Source organism: Apostichopus japonicus, chromosome 16, assembly GCF_037975245.1.
Source record: "Apostichopus japonicus isolate 1M-3 chromosome 16, ASM3797524v1, whole genome shotgun sequence".
Taxonomy (NCBI): domain Eukaryota; kingdom Metazoa; phylum Echinodermata; class Holothuroidea; order Aspidochirotida; family Stichopodidae; genus Apostichopus; species Apostichopus japonicus.
In genome coordinates this window covers 27,680,715-27,700,740 of record NC_092576.1, presented here as the reverse complement: position 1 = coordinate 27,700,740, position 20,026 = coordinate 27,680,715, and the positions used below count along the sequence as shown (strand labels likewise).

General features: G+C 35.4%; 2 protein-coding genes across 2 annotated transcripts in view; one reads left to right on the top strand and one right to left on the bottom strand.

Annotated features, from left to right (window-relative positions):
• LOC139983756 (2-hydroxyacyl-CoA lyase 2-like) overlaps positions 1-1,885 on the bottom strand; it is a 30,761-nt gene extending 28,876 nt beyond the window's left edge. Inside the window, exon 1 of the mRNA XM_071997520.1 lies at positions 1,711-1,885. Within this exon, the coding sequence (XP_071853621.1) occupies positions 1,711-1,824 (114 nt within the window). The 5' untranslated portion in view covers positions 1,825-1,885. The remainder of the gene's footprint in view (positions 1-1,710) is intronic.
• Positions 1,886-12,688: 10,803 nt separating this feature from the next.
• LOC139983764 (uncharacterized) lies at positions 12,689-19,147 on the top strand. Its single transcript, XM_071997543.1, has 4 exons — positions 12,689-13,257; positions 14,318-14,904; positions 16,951-17,088; positions 17,862-19,147. The coding sequence occupies exons 1-4, from the start codon at positions 13,213-13,215 to the stop codon at positions 17,923-17,925; spliced, it is 834 nt and encodes a 277-aa protein (XP_071853644.1). The 5' UTR covers positions 12,689-13,212; the 3' UTR covers positions 17,926-19,147.
• Positions 19,148-20,026: the final 879 nt, after the last annotated feature.

The window sequence follows — 20,026 nt, the reverse complement described above, 5'->3', positions numbered from 1 at the left end:
TTTGTGCAGTGCAAAGCTTTGTAAACTAAACACAGTGCTTAAAGAACTTATAAGGGAGTTACTGCAAAGTACCACTCTTGGAACCATATATTTTGTACGTCTTAGCCACCTACACAGTTACTCATTTGGGACAAATATCTTTTAGATTGATGCATCACTACAATGTGTTGTCTGTACTGTTCATGCATAACTACAATACAAGAATGTAGTATATATATATATATAGTAGGCCTCTAGGCTAGCACTAGTTCTTTATACTAAATAAAAGCCTTGAAAAGTATCTTATGTGACTGCACATGGGACATAGGCTCTTTGTTCGTGGTCAATGAGCCACAACTCAGAATAGGCTGGCATTTACTGCCAACAAATATATCTCAAGGACTTCAAGAGAGTTTCCGGTGTACCTGTAGCTACCCTGATCACAAGAATTAAGTACAGTAGTATACATTACAAATGTAACAGTTCCTTGGGCAGTTAAAGTAACAGTGTGTACTGTAACAACATAGCTGGATGCAAGGTTGAAGTTAAATTAGTTGCAGGGTACTCTACAATTGCGATTCACGGAATTCTTTTCTCAAACTTCTGACCTACGCTTGGGTATAAGTTTATAACGTCTATTCAGGGCATAAAGTAGGCATAGGTGTCAACTACTGTACACTACCAGAGCTTAATAGGGGTGTAACTAAAACGAATGACAATTGCGTTACACATAACGAATGACAATATGTTGTACACACTAAAAAAATGCGTTGACTAAAACGAATGACAGTACGTAATGACAGCACAGACATTTTGCTTCAATCGGATATCACAGTTCAGACTTCGTGGGTATCTAGATCTAGTAAAGTACGGACAAGATAAAAACGCACCTTATAGTCTGATTTTGAAAAGTAAATTTAGCGTCATTTTTCCGATATTAATTGTTAGAAACTAACAATACTATAATCTTGAAACGGCGTTATCTTTAGTTATCTTTCTTTATAAATCTAAAGAGGTAAAATGCACAGCACTCAAGCGCATTCTCACACAAAACTTTCCCTGTGGTTTCTATCCGTAAATTACACCAAAACCCTGCAACCACGTTATATGCGATTTTCCTCAAATCATTTTTGCCCAGAAACCAATAACCGCATTTACTCCACTCCGTTAATCATTCCATCTCTTCTCAATACTGTCCTTCGTTGTCATTCGGTGTCATTCGTTGTCATTCGCCTTCATTCGCTGTCATTCGCAAATGATAATTAACCCTGTACAAAGTCAATTGTCATTCGGTCATTCGCTGTCATTCGTTTTAGTTTGTCCACTTAATAGCGAGCATAACGAATCATCTCTAACAGTTAGGCTACACTGTAATAGGCTAGATGTTCACAGCCGACACATTGCTGTGTACTACTATGTTTATCACAGCCCCCAGGCTACGTTGATGCGTCGTATTCACTATAATTTACAAATAGAAAATAATGACTTAACGTTAAAACGAATTTTTACTATACACTTTAGGCCTAAAGTTTCTTAGAGTCGACCCACATTGATCGAATCGAAACAAAGCGAACGCAACAATACAAATTTCAGGAAGTATTGTGTTGGTATGTCCTTCAAAGCGTGCGACATTGAGCAACAATCGCTGATATATGCAATATCACTATGCTCAACGAAAATTTGAAGAATAAATCTACAAATGATAGTGCAAAAAAGGATTAAATAACTTACGGGATGGAAGAATTGATAGATTATACTATATTTATGAGCAGCAAAGGCAATTGCTGCTAAAAGAAGCAATACGACCGTTCCAATCGTGTACAGAAGCACTTCCACAATCGCCATTGTTGAGAACGAGTGATCAAAATGTCTTGTACGTACTAGTAGTGCGGTTGTAGATTCGTGAAGTACACTTAATCAGCTGTCGCGCTGAGATTCACCGTCACATGGTTGTCATGAACTTTGAACTTTCGATATCAAAACAAATGCAGTAGCGGCAAGCCAACTTTAGTCTGCGTAGTGCCTAACCCGTTCTTGTAAGGCCGAACAATGTAAGGCTGGGGATATATACATAAAATAGACACTGCCAAGTACGCAGTAATCCTAACAAATTCTACCACCAATTTCAAAGCACATGGCATTGTGTTTCCAACTCAGTTTTTATGCACAGTGATTGTATTTAAATAGTCTACAGCCTTTGTCAAGAGCACGTGCAATACTGTTTTTTTTTTCGATCGATGATTTAGTTTAGAAGGGAAAAAAGGATCAGGAGGGACACGCAAGTCCCCACCAAGGACCACAAAGGAGAGGGGAAAAAAACTGAAGACACAAACACTGAGATCCGATTACGATGCTTAAAAAGGGTGTGAAGACTGACGCACAACGAAACGTCTAATGTCGGTAATCTGACCTAGTTTTTAATGAGGTGTAACAGAAGTGTTAGACACCACCATCGATCCCAGAAAATACACACACAGCTTGCTACCATCGGTTATTAAACACTAGTGTACAGTCAATAACGGTCAATACACATAACACAGTGTACATAACAGCGATGGACATCTCAGGTCCAGATAAAAGACAACAAGATAACTAATTAGACGTTATAATTAATTAATGTTAGATAAACGAATGATATGATATGAATTTTCCCGAGTACTATAGGCTGACAAGACTGTACACACAGTCTACGTAAAGTACTATTTTCATTGTGTAACCTATCCCAGAAACAAGTCTGAATAGTTGGGGGGGGGGGGGTGGGGAGGGGACAAGGACGGGGATATACGGTCTCTTTAGTGGAGGATAAATTCTAATAAAGTAGCCTGGATGGTTGTATCCAAGGTAAACTCGATAGATTGCGTTGTTGACACTGTGCGTTCGTTTTGCGGTATACTGACGCCCTTTTTTCATTATCGCGTATTTTGTTCAGTGCGTCCAAATTGCGTCAACTTACTGTACTGAACTAGTTAGGCTCAGTGTTACCAGAGTTAGCGTTTTTACACTAGATCTAGCGTTTTTAGTCATTTGTGGGGTTCTAGCGCACGTTTTTTCTAATTTTGGTAATTCTACCGTTTTTTGCCTAAAACTAGTTAAATTTACCAAAAATTTACCACTTTTCAGATTTTTTAGAAAAAATTCTTACTTGGAGACCTATCTAAATTTATTTTGAGTATTTTTGCCCAATCTTCGGAATTTCCTACCGAAAATTTCCATATTTTTTTCAAATTTTCTGGGTCAGACTTTCACTCAAATCAACTATTCAAAATCTATTTTGTGATCGGTGACCATTCATCCTACGAATCTGTGCTAAATTGACTCCAAACAACACGAATGTTAGGGAAACTACCATTCATCGTTTTCTAGGGTTTTATTTTCGCAAATCTAGCGTTTTTTTGTCAACTGTCGCTGGTAACACTGGTTAGGCTATGTAAGGCCAATTCTGAATGCATACATTCAGCTAACATTTCATGTATACTGTTCTGTTGCTATAACTTATTCCCGTCATTGCGTTATACATTTGATTATGTTCCTTGATTACACTGTTAAATTTGTTGAAACTATCACATTGAAAATTAGACTGACAATCACACCGAAAAAAAGTTCCAAGACCGATAACTCTACAATCTTTAATCTTTGTCTGTGCTTCTGGCGAAAGAGACGTCTATAGGAAGCGCACGGCGCTACAGTAGGGTAGCCTACCATAATAACTGCGTAATTTAGGACAATGTAAACTAAACCGAATCATTATAATCGAATTGGTAATTCGTCGCAGTTGGGGTCTCTTAGATGAACATCAGGGTGTGAACTGTGGTAGGAAACACATTCAAATGTTTTAACCAACGTGTATGCAATCTATAAGCAACATATATGGAACCTTTATGCAACCTTTATGCAACCTATATGCAACCTATATGCAACGTACATGCAACCTATAAGCAACCTATCTGAAAACGATATGCAACCCATACATGCAACAACATAGCCTACATGCAACATATATATGCAACCGATATGCAACCTATATGTACCCTATAAGCAACCTATCTATGCAACCCATCTATGCAACCCATCTATGCAACCCATCTATGCAACCCATCTATGCAACCCATCTATGCAACCCATCTATGCAACCCATCTATGCAACCCATCTATGCAACCCATCTATGCAACCCATCTATGCAACCCATCTATGCAACCCATCTATGCAACCCATCTATGCAACCCATCTATGCAACCCATCTATGCAACCCATCTATGCAACCCATCTATGCAACCCATGTGCAAAGTCGGACTGAACAGCATGAAATGGTTGTCAATGTCAATGTATATAGGCTTTGGAGTGAATTTATGAACTTTCAGCTACCGCTTCTCTTAAACCGTTAGGCCATAAAAAAAAACTCAAAAAAATACTATTTAGCAGGACCTTTCATTTTCTTCCGGCCAATGAAATTAGAAACCTCTCCATTACCCTCCCCCCTCCTCCTCCCAATTGCCCCATTTTTACTTACAATTTCACATCTTGCGAGCGCACCAAGTCGGTGGCGCTATTCGTAAACAGATACATATTGTGAAAGCATATATCGTGTAGCTTTTTCAATTAGAAAGAAACTCAAATATTATCACCAACTCTCCAAAAGTCTAAGTAGAAAAATATTCTGTTTAGGAGACTTTTTAATTAAAGTTTGTATCTATTGTGTGTCATTTCTTAAATCTATGATTTATCGTTAGGTCATGTTGAGATTTTCGATGTTTTAACTTCCACATTTACAAACCCATCTCCATTACAAAAAATAAAAACACTGTAGTAATAATAAAAGAAAATATATATTTATATTAATATATATATATATATATTACGATTTTCAATTGTGTAAAAGTAAGTTGGCCTGACGTTTCGATCCTAGCAGGATCTTCTTCAGAGGCTAAAAAAAAAATTTAGCCTCTGAAGAAGATCCTGCTAGGATCGAAACGTCAGGCCAACTTACTTTTACACATTCTATTACACAGGCTCTCCAGTGGATAAGCAGTTTGCTAACAGTTTTATTTTATTACGATTTTCAATTATATACATACAGTGAAAATTACGACCTTCCTTACCAGCTTCGAACCTCTGGACATACAATGAGCGTCCATAGCCTAGTTGGTTAGGGTGTCCGCGTACAAAGCGGGAGGCCCGGGTTCGAATCCCGTTGGAGGCTGGAAGTTTTTTTCACTGTTCTGGATTTTCCTTCTCATTACGTTTTCAATTATATATACATTATTTGCCTTTGTCGTTTACCTCCATTTCACTTACATAAAGTCTGTTCGAAGTACCTCTTTCGAGATCCGGCTTTAGGAATCACAAATGATTTTCGAGTTAATTAGCATCATGTTTGATCTTGTGTTATGATTGTACAGAATGCACCCCTGGTATTTTGAATCTGACAATTTACACAGACTAACCACTCTTTGAAGGCAAGCCAAGCCGGACGCATTCTGTACAATAATAACACTTGGGTAATACGCCCTCAATAACAGTTATACAAAGCCAATGTATGCGCATTAAACACCAGTGATCAACTGTGGTCGAGTGGTACGGACTTCGGTCTGTTTGATGGAGCGAATAAAGGATTTGACGAAGGGGTTGTAACTGGTAAGAAACGGAATGCGTGAATTGGGACTTTTAGACTTCACGGCTCAACTTGTCGGCAGCGGAAATACCCTGTCTAAATAAGTGAAGGGGGTATCCGTCGTTCAAGGAATAACCACTTAAAGTGGATACCTGGTGTTCAAAATCTCGTGGGTGGGAGCAAATGCGTTTAAGTCTAAGGCATTGGCTGTAAACAATAGAACTATTAAGATTATCTGGGTGAAAACTATTAAAGTGTAAATACATATGAATATCAGTGGGCTTATAATAGACCGAAGTGGTTAAGGAATTGCCATCCAACTTGACCAGAGCATCTAGAAATTATATTTTATGTTTAGAAACTTCGACAGAAAATTTAATGCTGTCATGTAAAGAATTAACATGATCAAAGAAAGACTTAAGAGATTCTTCACCATGTGGCCAGACAAAAAATATATCGTCAATGTATTTATAAAAGCGTGATGGCTTTAGAGATGTGGATAGCATTGCCTTTTCCAATGCGTGCATAAATGTGTTGGCGTAACATGGTGCCGTCTTAGTGCCCATGGCGGTACCATGGATTTGGAGATAATATTTCCCATTAGAAGAGAAATAATTATTACTTAATATGAAACGTAAAATAGGACCAAGATCATAATCTAAAGTGTGGTTGGTGGCATACTCACGAAGAAAATTTTGACAAGCGATACTTCCCTAATCATTATGAGGGATATTAGTGTACGAAGAGGATACGTCCATAGTAACAAGTAAGGAATTAATCGGTAACGCCTGAATTGTGTGAAGAATTCTCAAAAAAATGAGTAGTGTCCTGTATATAAGAAGTAATATGGCTTAATAAAGTTAATAAAGGGTTGAGTATGGAGTCTATGCATATATCTGTAATCTAGTTGTGGTATCGTATACATTGCAGAACTTATGATGTTTAAATTAGTTCTTGACATTGAAAGTAAATAAGAAATATTTTGCTGCCAACAAATTATGGTTTCTCCTACATTACAGTAGAATCGATTACATATTGATTGGTTTGTATATATTTGTATGGATATATTTTTTGGTATGCTTTCATGATAACGCAATCTGTTGCTTCCTTGAAACGGCAAATTAAACTCGTTTTTATACTTAATGACTCGTGAATATTATATATATATATATATATATATATATATATATATATTTATTTATTTATTTATTTATACAACACCTAATTGTATTCTGGTCATTTATTGGTCAATTGCTCGTTGATTGCATGCAAAATCCGCTCTATTCCACTCAATGAAATAGAACCATGGGTTATACTTTTTTGGTAGCACTTTTTTGCAATGGTAAGAGAGCAGAGAAACCTGTCTGTTCAAACAATCTGTTACATGAGTGCATTTTACCCATCTTAATATAATATGTTGTATAAAACAAATAATGAATGGTTTCCATTCGTGCAATAGTGCAAATATTTGAGTTGAATGGAACAAATTACATCTTTCAACTCATGAAATATTTGCACTGTTGCACTCATAACCATTCTTTATTTGTATAATATATATATATATATATATCATTGTTTGGCTCCTTTCATTGTTCTTGTTGTTGCAGCCTTATAGGTCATCTTCGTGTCACTTCTTCCTCCTTACCTCTACCTCGTGATCATAACATACGTTTCCAGGTTTGTTGAGAACGGACATTCTAGAAGCGAACCGAACTACAGGGCAAGTTCCCCTAAATAGTGTTATCATCTACGTATTTCCTTCATAAATGTTAAGAATAATGCGACAACCTATAGTCAGCAGTGCGTCCCGTCATCCAGTTACAGGTTGCAACGTGATTGCCTATATAGGAATTTCGTTGACAGGTGAACTTCCTATTTCTGTACCACATGCTCAGCGGAAAGACCTTTTGAAGTTTATTTGAGTTTCCCCTTAATTGCCCGTTTTACATCGGCTCAAAGAAAATCCCCTTCTTTGACAGAAAACGGAAGCCCGGGTGCTTGGTAATGACTTTAGAAAAGATAATAGCTTCAATAAAACTTGTTGAGTCTCGAAAAATATGTCGCTCTCCATATTGTGATATCATTAAAAGTTGTAATAATACATACATATCTTTTTATATCTATATATAAATATATCTAAATATATGTATATCTAAATATATATATATATATATATATATATATATATAAACATATATATATATATATATATATAAACATATATATATATAAACACACATATATATATATATATATATCTATAACTACGTATCTAAATATATATATATATATTATATATATACATATCAATATATCTATATATATATATATATATATATATATCTATATATATATCCATGTCTATATATCTCTCTCTGTATATATCTGTAAATATATATATATATATCAATATTTAACTTTATCTATATCTCTTTATCACAAATATCTATATCTATCTTCATATCTCTCTCTCTCTCTATATATATATATATATATGTATGTTTATGTGTATATATATATATATATATACATATCTCTCTATATAATATATCTCTCTCTATATATATATCCTTTTATAATATATCTCTCTCTCCACATATCTTTCTCTCTCTCCACCTCTCTCTCTCTCTCTATATATATATATATATATATATGTATATCTCTCTATGTATATCTCTTTCATGTATATCTCCCTCTATATATATCTCTCTCTATGTATATCTCGCCTCGGGTCGGCTCGCTTCGCTTCGGATCGGAATTTTGGACTGGGGTGAGGGGGTGTAAGGGGCTGAGATGTAAAGTCTTCCAGGTGATCTAACGGAAGGGGTGTCCCGTTGCCTTTGAAACTTTCGGTACAATTGAGAGTACTTTTTGCATCCCTTTCCCCGGAAGTATACGTGATTGCGCCGCTCTATCTTGATATGTTTTACTTCTACTGATACGCATTAGTTGATTGACAACATAACCTCAAAAATGCTGATATTTACACCAACAGACAAAACCAGGTAAATTTATTCAATCATCCGGCCGGTGAGCCCGAGGTACATTATCTATTTCACTAGTTGGAGTGTTACTGAAATTGTGGTGAGCGCCCATCTGAAGAATGGGCGATGCTGAGACTTGAGATAGTCCAGGTGGGGAGGATGGGGAAGGGTGGGGGAGCACTGGGAACTTTTATATGTAAATTACACATGAAACGTAACAAGATATGGAAACGGAATTTTAACTAATAGTCTTAATTATCCTTCGTATGTAGCTGCCTTGAAATTCAACTGTACAAGAATTTGGGAATTCTACCAAACTACGGAAGACATCGGCAAAATTAACCTATTCTTAGAACCTATTTCTGTACAAGATCAAAACGTGATCATGACTAAAACACTTACAAGCGAACTTGTATCGGAAACGAACAGTAAAGTGAAATCGTAAACTGCCTAAGTGGTCAAAGAAGTGTTGTGTAGCCATTTTAACAGCAGTAATACCCAATTCGCCATTATGACGTCAAACACGTCTCCGATTTCAAGTTGTGTTACTACATATTATATATATATATATATTATCTATATATATGTATGTATAGTATAATAGTATATATATATATATGTATACATATATATATATATATATATATATATATATATATATATATATATATATATATATGCCATATAGTATCTCTTTCGAGATCCGGCATTAGGAATCACGAATGATTTCGAGTTGATGAACATCATGTTTGATCTCTAGAGTAAGACAAAATATTTATTGTTCGATACAGGTGAAAATCGCCAACAGTGGAATCACGACCTTCCTTACCGGTTTCGAACCTCTGGACGTACAATCAGCGTCGATAGCGTACTGGTTAAGGTGTCCGCGTACAGAGCGGGAGGCCTCGGTTCGAATCCCGGTGGAGGCTGGAAGTTTGATTTTCCAACTCATTACGATTTTCATTTATATATAAATATATATATATATATATATGTGTGTGTGTGTGTCAGCTATATCAGCTGTGTACGCTGTCCGAAATGACCATACGAATGTATTCAGTTCATACTTGATTAAAATATTGCCAGTGGTATGCATATATTTTTATGAGATTATCTCAATGCTATGCGTGTATTTTCTATGAAATAGTTTCATTTGTTTGCGTGTATTTCTATTTTTGACAGACAAACAGCCCAGTCAAACCTGCACCCAGTTGGGACAAGTTTTAACTATACTCTTCTTCACATCCCGCTTCAGAACACTCATAGTGTCAGTATGAACAGTGTCAATATCATGTCTCTATCAGATAAAGGTTAGGAACTGTTTATACTGTCAATACGAGTACTTTAAAGCATGATAAGGGAGGACGGTGTAAGAGGTATTAGCCTTAGAAAACTGTTCCAACAGGCTGAAACATTTTACCATATATTTACAAATCGTAGGCGTGTATTTCTATGTAAGTGATTCAGACACGCGTTATGAACCTGACTGACTTTAAGGACTTTACGTTAAGTTCTAGGGACACCTTTGAACAATTTTGTCCTTATCACTCTAATAGGCAGTAGAAATCATGAATACAGCTGCAACTCTCATCAAAATCCATCAAAGATTGACCATTTCAAAGTATTTTTATAATTCTAGTTTTATTTTTTGAATAAACATTAGCTAATTACGAACATTGATGATGTTAAAGTAGTGACGGCCTATTTTTCTGTTATATCGTTCCTTTGTTTTTATAACCTACATTTCAATGACACTAAACACAGGTCTGTGGCCCAAAACGATTTTGTAAGTTATTTTTTTATTATCTTCTTTGACAAGAGAAACATCACATTATTCAAATGATATATGTGGGCTTAAGTTGTAATAAGGGTCTTACTTATTAAGGCCTAAACTAAGTAATTCTGATGCGCACAGCACTTCACGTCATAGTTTGAACATATTTAATGATTTTCCCAGATTTATTAATAACTTCCAATGCGTAAAACTTGGGAACTAAAAGAGTTTTTCGAAACATTTCAGCAGAATCTGAATGAGATTATCACACACAACAAATATATACTGAAAATATGGCAAAGTGGCTAGAAATCCATAGTACTTTAATTCAAGTAATGTATTTCTATGCCGACACGGTGAGGCAGACCTTACAGACACTGACCAATCTAATGATCAAGGATGTTATAACGGGAAGCTGCTGTAAGTTTCAATAACGGTGTATATCTTAATAAAGTATAAAAAGCCTCACTTATAAAGAAGAAAACGAATCAAATGAAGAGTTACATAATTGAAACATAAAAGTATATTGGTCAAAATCCTCCCTCTATCAGTTTCGACACCAGAAAACCTGTATAAATTAGTGGGAAGGTAAGAGGGGGCAAGCTTTTTTGTTGAGGGAAGGTTTGGAAGTGCAAAACCGAACCTTTATGAAGTGCACGTCACGGGAGAACCTGGGGGTGCTAGGGAGCACGTTCTTCCCTCTTCCCCACCTCACAGTTCATCGATGAACCTCATTGCTAAGTTGTGAATACTTTCATTTCTAATACAAAAATTAGTTTCTAACTTTGTCTTAAATTATAACCATTATTCAAGAATGATGTCGATCGATCTCGAGACAGACTTGCAGTGAATATCAGCACAACGTTTGGAAAAATACCTTTAACGGCAACCTGTTACATTATTTACAACTGTACACTGTTCTTGACTGGGAATTAATCCTCCTGAGCCAGCCCACCCCCCCCCCCCCCCGAGGCTCCAGCACTTTTAGATAACGCTAGTTTCAAAAAAAAGGCAATTCATATGATTTGCTGGTTATCTTACGAAGTATATTTTCTTTAGTTTGCAAACTATTTGAATTTTCCTTTGTGAATAAGTTAAGCTTTCTTTTCTCCCTACATTGGGCTTTTGTTATTCCCCTTACTTAGTTGACAAGGATTTGTAAGACATCATGACCAAAATACCAATAATGGTAACTTGATATATAAATACAACTGTACACTGTCGTTGACTGGGAATTGATGCACCTGAGCCACCTCCCCCCCCCCACCCCCGAGGCTCCAGCACTTTTAGTTAAGGCTAGTTTAAAGGAATACATTACATGTTATTTGTTGGTTATCTTACTAAGTATAGTTGGCTACTTATTAGAATTTCCGTCTCATTGTAGCATTATATTTATAGAACTGTGTTAATAAGAAGTTAATTAAATAAAATAAAAAGTAATGCGGATTTTGGTTTGTATAAAACTCTCTGAACTCTCACAAGTAAATCAACAGCTGATCATTACGGTGTATGAAAACAAGGGCGTAGGAACCGGGGGGATGGGGGAGCCAGCCCCCCAGTGAAAAATGTGGAGGGGCGGAAATATCATTCCGCTCCCCCCCCCCCCCGCTTCGCAAGTCTGAAAACCCCTTTTTCATTTCCAAATGAAAAAAATGAGCACCAAATTGGGGCTAAGGCTAGGTGAAAATACAAAATTAAGTTTACAAAATGGAGTCGGTGTTGAATCCAGACCATCAGTCTTCAGCCCCCCCCCCCCCACTCAAAATTACCTTCCTACGCCACTGTATGAAAATACGTCCCACACTCCTCTCAGGGGACAGAGACAGGAGACAGAGAAATTGAAAGAAATATTCAGTTCCTTCTACCTTCAGGGACCTCTGGAATACTCATTACATGTCTATTATAACAGAAAAAAGGATACGGACGTGTTATATTGCCACAATAGGTACTTAAAAATTGTTACCACTACCTAATGAGATACGGACGAGTTTGAACTGGGGGTGTGGGGGCGGGGCGGGGCGGGGCTCAACGTCCTCTTCACTCGAAACCCCACCTATTATATCAGAAGGCACTCTAGTTTACTTGTTATAGTGAGAAAGAATTACATTAGCAACAACATGAAGCCAGGATACTTGTTATATTACAACATCAAAGAAAAGAAGAAGGATTTTCTGTATCACTTGATAAATACTAGGCTGAACTGGGTGGTTTCTTTATCACCCACATCCCACACCCCGCCTGACGCGTCATCCTTTCTTCCACCCGGGGGCACTAGAGGAAACTAGTTATATTATAATAATAACAAGGATTGTCTGTATCACTTTGATACCTACGTGGTTGTCCAGGGGCCTTCCATGATACTTGTTATACGCCATTGGTAACATTAAAGTGTAGGGTACTGATATTATTGTAAAATCAATAAACATGGTTGTTAGCTCTGAATTGGGAGTGCTCTTAACGAACCCTTTCCCTCCGTCCCTCTCTACCCCAACCTTCTATCCGGGGACCGCCCAGGATACCATATTAATGGAAAAGGAGGAGTCGGATTGCCTCTTTAGCTTACAATTGACATTTGAGCGAGAACAGTTGTGAACATCAATAAGATATGGTAAAACAATGAAGTGAAAGCTATATTCAGTCAAGATGTTGCATCAATGCAACTCCGTAGTACTTTGTGGTATCTCCGCTTCTAGTGTGGTTAGGGGATGTCCCTTACTATCTATTTTTAGGCTACTAGAGTTTATAAAATGTGATGGATTTATTTGGGGGAAGAGCAGAATCACTTGAGAGTACTTCGATGAAATATCAGAAGATAAAAATACCAAAGCAGAGTGAAGCACGGATCATCCAGATTTGAGACCATTGTATGAAAAAGTATATTGCAATCAACATGAACATCATCCAGTATATGGTAAGTCATATTATTTATATATAATTATTTGATAATATGGTATGGTAATACTGGTGAATTAAGTCTATACTATTTGATACAAAATAAAGTACACTTATTCATATTTCATAACAGTTTGACTGTAATCAAGTTTGGCTTAAAACAATCCTCAAAAACCGATTTGATTTTTTTTATGTGATACATTGCTATTTTCTGCAGATTTATTTCTTTTCTGCTTGTATATATGGCTGAAACTTTACGTATAAAAATAGACGACATTCATATTAGTAATGCATTTATTTTTGTTGTCTGCAATGCTCGGTCGTTGCACTCTTTTATTACACCTGATTCCAATTATGGTGAACAGATAATTTGGAACAATTCGTTTTCTTTAAATTAACAATAAGATGGTATTTTACAACTCATTTTCCAAAAAGGGATTAGGCAGGTGAAGCATTTGTTTGACAATGATAATCGTCCATTGTCAAAACTGCGTTGCAAAGAGACTTTTACATCTGTTTTGGGATTGCCCTATTATATCGAACTTCATTTTAGATGTGGAGCAAGCTAGGTTTGGCAGTCAGTTTATAATTTCGAAGAATGACATATGCTTCGAGTATCATTTTTATGTGAATCACCCATATCATTTCTTAATTTTTCATCTCAAGTACTTCAGCTTCAGTAAAAGAAATTACAAACACGGAAGTGAGATTTTCTTATAAGTTCAAATTTGCTATTAAACTTGAGAAAGGACTCAAGCAAATAAGCAAAGCTTTTATTTCTTACGAGCAGTTTAAAGATTCATTTAGTAATTGCACTATACTGTTCAGTTAATTACGACAAATCATTGTTTTTGTATGTACTTATCATTACTTGTAAAAGGTCTTTGGCCTTATTGTATTCAAATATGTACGATTTGGCACAAGAATGTTACCAATAAAGTTACCAAGCGTGGTAAAAAAAAACTATAAAAAAACGTATAAACATAGGCAATAGTTAAAAAAAAGGATACAGTTTCTGTTCACTTCAAGCAAAACCAAATGAAACCAATTTCATTTAAACAACATGTTTACCTTTGCAGCAAATATTGGCAGCCGTATTCGTGGTGATGATCTCTATCACGTCTGCGTTTGTCGTAAAACAGACAACGGAAACAACAAGGACGACCACAGGTTCAATACCATCCAACCATGTAATGGCTGAAAGTGTTTCTACGTCCACTGAACTTAAGTACGACACTATCGAGGGAAAGTCCCCATTTTTATCAATTTCCGGGGCATATCAAGAAGGATATGATGGGAGACTGGTAGACCAGTTGCTACTAGCGAACAGTGTACCTGGTAAGCAGGGTGAAAGGTTCAACGAAGACAATCAAAAGGTGTTATATGAAGGCCTGGAACTCGTCGATGAAGCCCCCAGTATCCTGGAAGAGTATCGTGATATGAAGAAAAGGTCTACAACATGCCAGAATCCAACAGATCGGGATCTTGAGAAACAGCTATTGATAGCTAAAATATTTGAGACTATGGACGTTGCAGTGACATGGGAAGGTTCAAAATACGATGTTAATGCAGATAGTTACGTACCAATGAATCCAACAACTAATATGGCCTTAAATAGAAGAACAGCCTGTCCATGGATGTATGACTCAGATGAAAATGAAGACAGGTAAGACTGACAAACTGCTAGTCCCATTTTCGCATTGCGTCTTTTCTTTACAATCGCTTCTAGGCGAGTTGTTAGAAGTTGGTACACAACAAAATCAGATGAAAGCCCCCAACTTATTGATTGTAACATCCTGTAGATATTTGGTAGCTGCCTTCTATAGGTTATACGTTGCAAGATCATAATATACAACAGTAAAACATACATCACAGTCCGGTTACTGTGACGCTATCAGGGTTCATTAGATTTGGAATTTAAATAAATATCTTTCCTTATAAATTCTTATCGTGTTGTTTTCAAATTTGTTCGAAATATTGGAAACTTTGCTCAATTATAGTGAGACATTTAGTGAGTTCAGTTTCACCATTATATCCGTCGCTGAATAAAAGATTCAAACACGACAAATTTAACGTAAACACACATTTTACACCATTTGCCAAATGACGGTATATCTAACTATTATAGTAAAGTGCCAGATAAAATTAGGATAAAGTGTGTTTTTCCTTCTTAAAACATGTAATCAATGTAGCCATGGTCCTTCGTAATAAGGATGTTGTCCTCATCTGTAGTAAGTAAAATCCAAGTCTGAACATTCTTTATACAGAATAAACATCTACATGATATCATTTGCCTCTGGAGATCCTGAGTATGTTGTAAGGTGAATGTATGATACGTCATAAATGACGTCATTAACCTGTTGACATAAATACATTTCAATAGCATTACAGAGAGCAAGCGGTGTCTGATGTATGAAGTATTTATACATGTTTTTAAAGTTAATCAACGAAAGTCTGTGTAAAAAAGAACTTCTCTTTATAGAAAATTTCAGAAATTACGCCTTACTTAAAAAAGTGCATACCGTTATATCTATAAAACAGATAACTAGAATTATATGTGAACAAAATACCTCATTACCAACATTTCCCATCATTATATAACAAGAAGTATTACAATCAGCATTGCTATTAAACGTAGTACAAGAAATCCGATTTACAGCAGTACAAGTCATATATTTGAACTAAATTGTTGAAATAAGACTAAATATTACCGGCATTAGTCATTTAGATCCGGATTTAAGAAAAGCACAACTTAATTGTTTTTGGAAACGTTATTTGTTTAAAAAAATTCTAATATTGTGATATCGGAAATAGCAGGTAGAACATCGAAGACACCAGAGGTCTTTCAAACGGGAAGGATATTGATGTCAATAACTTCCTTCGTAGCAATAATTAAACGAACATGGATATGACCTAGTTACGTATGGCGTTTGTATTAAGACGTATGATATGTTGCCATGTTAAGAAAACTGATTGAATTTGCGTTTGTAGGGTGACAGATGCGCAAAATAAGTGATACCTTTGGTTTGTTTAGTGAATGTTCATTTCGAGAAACACATTAATGAGAATTGCTTATAATATTGTAATATTGATTAGGAGATAAAAGAAGCCTTTCGGAAAGGGGAGAAGTCTGACAAGCGGTAGTACATCATGTCAATAAAAACAAATTTGCGCGTGTACATCAATAGGTACTGTAGGCCTATGTAATGTTGAGACAGTTGGTTGCAATAGGCATCGAAAACGCGGAGTCTGTTTCATCGCAACCGGTATATATCCGCAGTTAAAATCCGTTAGCTTGTATCAGAATGTCACGACAGCTATATAATAACTTCCTAATAACAGACATGGACTTCTAAAATACTTGGAGTTTTGCTCGCGCATACGTCCGAAGAAATATTTTGGTTCGACGTATTTGTGAGCATTAAGACGATATTCCATTCCTTTTTCCTCCCATTGCCATGGTTGTGTGATTATTCACTACACAGTAGTTATATCGATTGTATCATTGTGAATCATTTAGTTCGTGATTATAATGGAATGCATGATGAGAATTTTTAGATATTACGGTCACGAAGGGTGTAACTGCTAGGTGCATTTCACCACGCGCTAAAAAGACTTCATTGATATATTTGATATCCCTAAATCTAACTTGATGACTAATGTGGATAAAATCAGGACTGACATTTTTTTTTGTTCATTTTCTACCTTTCAGGTATCCTAGAATAATAGCATATGCGAAGTGTAAATGTACAAAATGTGTACACCATGAAGTACATAATTGCCGACAACTTACGGTTGATAAAGTGGTACTAATGAAAGACGGAACATGCGATGAGGAGAATTATTTTAAGTAAGTATGACTCTTACGTCCACACAAAATCAATGGTAATAACAAAATGTATTAAACGATCATAGGTAATTTGTAAGGAATGCCAGTCAAACACGTTACACATCTAAAATACATATTTTATATTTTATAAAAGCGTAAATAACATTAAAAAACATAAATATTTTATTAATTTTATTACATTAAATAACATAAATAACATTAAATTAAGGCAGCGTAAAATTGTCATCAAGAAATAATAGATTTATTGGGATTACACACATCCTCAGTTCTTACTATAATCATAATAGCCCATGCTACCGATCTACCAGCACGATCCACATTTTACTGTTTGTACAAAACTTTACGATATGAAGTAGTTACTTTGTCCTCTCTTGTATGGGTTGTTACAATCTTACGTTTCGGCATGTCACGGTTGTAACTGATGTGTTATATGATAAATAAATATTGTTATGAAAATAATGAAACTTGACTGGCAAGAAATTTACAAAGAAGGATGGAACAACTTTTTCCTATTTCTCCCACTTTTTCATCGCATTGAGATATGTTTAATATTGATGAGCTTTATATGAACTGTATGATAACGCATTTATTTTTAACATTTAATATAATTGCAATATGGTATCAGTTCTTCAAGCGTTTTTTTTTACATACACTACATACACATACTAACATTACTGAATCAGTGAGTTACATGCATAAGTCTGAAATTCATGTTTGTATCGTATAAGTATACATATGATATCATGGACCCTTTCTTCATCTTACTTTTCCAGGTACACAGTGGCTCAAATCAAGATCCCCGTCGCATGTGCCTGTTCCAGAACATCGTTTAGCTAATTGGTTTCTTGCAAATCATTTTTCTAACAATTTTTAAGAACTGAAATTGTCTTAATTTACTGTTCAGGTATTGTTAAGTTATACTTAAATATTAAGCTATTTCAAGAAGCAATATCGTTATATAGCCTATGTTAACGTCTCTCAACGTAGGGTTTCTAATACCTCTGTAGGGTTTTGTGAAAGGTTTTGAGGTTCTATGGATGAGTGGGTTTATTTTATTTAGGGGTGGGGGATGGAGTGACTATACGTATGGAAAATCGGACTCCGTAAAAGGGTCAGTCAGCGTTTAGTGACTTGTTTGCTCTGTCAAAACAGTCCGTGGAATCGAACAAGGATTAGGATCTATGTGACATATGTGTTGTCATATTTAAATTTAATTGATGTTACAAATTATATATCTCGTGAAGGGATAGCAACAGTTTCATATATTCTATGATTAATATTAAGGTGAGTATGCAGTATCTCCAACACTATTCAATGTATTCCTTCTAGTTGAAAACACTTATGTTTCTTAGCTTTGCCTTCATTTTTGGTCATCTTAGCAAATCAATGTGGATTGTAAATAATATACTTTTATAAAATTATTAATTAATTAAAAATACGCATAAATTCCATGCATCAAGTTTCACGAATCAAGGATATGTTTTATTTACCAACAATGACACGCGACAAACACTTCACTGTTTTCATATAAGCATGTGTAACTGGATTTTAAAATGAATTGTTAAATTAACCCTAAATTAATACTTAAACTGTTAATATTTATTGATCAAACATAGTCGATTGTTATTGTAACCAAATACCATGTTCTGCAGCTATGAAGTATTTGAATTGATTAATCAGGTATTGTAATATTCAAAGAAATTCCAATTATATGCATGTTTGTTTTATTATGATTAGTAGGCGGTATCTGAAACAGCAATCAATTTTAAGAGATAACATCGACTTTTTAATCCAGAAGAAAAACGATAAAAAATAGGCTTTAAATTGATAGCCCCACATTCAAGATAGTTTATCAGACTAGAACATATTTTCTGCATTTTATATTATACGATACCAGCTAATATATAAACATTTTTTATACAAATAATAAATTTTTCATCTCTTATTAATATGGTACAAATTCTTTATATTTCTTACGTAAGATATTTGTTACAAACTAATCTTTGCCTTAATATGTTATTTGTCACAGAAAATGCATACAACATAGTCTTTCATTTAATTGCGGTGTTTAAATTTCTACTTTATTACATGTTTATTACATTTAACATATAATTACTACATTTTGATGAAAAATATGTTACGTAGCTCGTAAACATTATTCCGTGATTGTTGTCATTTAGAGTTCTCGTCCAATCGTCCCTCTTCTGTGAAAGGAATAGGACAACTTCACGCACACGCGCGTGGATCCAGGGTGTATAAGGGTAAAAAAGTTTGCTCTTAGGAGTACAACCCCACACTCCCTTAGATAGATGTTGGCACAGAGCCTCACCCCTCCGTTTTAAGATCGTGGATTTCCGCTGTATTACCTTTTCAGCTGACCAGAAGATATAGCATTTGTAAATGAAAACGCTAAATAGGGCGGATTAATCTACAAATAATAAACATAACATTGTCGAAAGTTCTACAGTACGAAACAGCATTCCCGAGAACGAGTTCCCGAAAGGAGGCGATTGTACCCCGTACTGCAGTTGTCAAGTAGTAGTGTTAAAGTATGTTGAAAGTAGTTCTGTCGAGATTCAGCTTTAGGGTTCACAAATGAGTTGGTTAGCATCATGATTGATGCAAAATATGTAAGGCAAAATATGTCACCCACAGAATGCTTTTTTAAAATCGTTAGAAAGTTGGTGTCACATTAGTTTCTGGAACTGCTTCCTCCTTCCAGAGTAATCTCTTAATATATTCGAGTTGTTCGATGCAGTTGTTGTCTGAGCATTGTTTGTTCTCTCTATAAAAGGTTCAATGATCTGATGGACAAGGACCGAATATATTTGTATGTGGATAATAATACCGAAACCATTCAATAGTTAACAGAGATAACGAGATTTCAGTATAAAATTAGCATAAACTTTATACTAATATCTATAATTTTTTTTACTAA

Excerpts from the sequence above, each read along its gene's own strand:
- LOC139983764 (XM_071997543.1), top strand. The coding sequence starts at position 13,213 with ATGAAAAAGTATATTGCAATCAACATGAACATCATCCAGTATATG. Across the intron at positions 14,905-16,950 it reads TCAGATGAAAATGAAGACAG|GTATCCTAGAATAATAGCAT; the intron begins GTAAGACTGACA and ends TCTACCTTTCAG. Across the intron at positions 17,089-17,861 it reads GATGAGGAGAATTATTTTAA|GTACACAGTGGCTCAAATCA; the intron begins GTAAGTATGACT and ends TTACTTTTCCAG.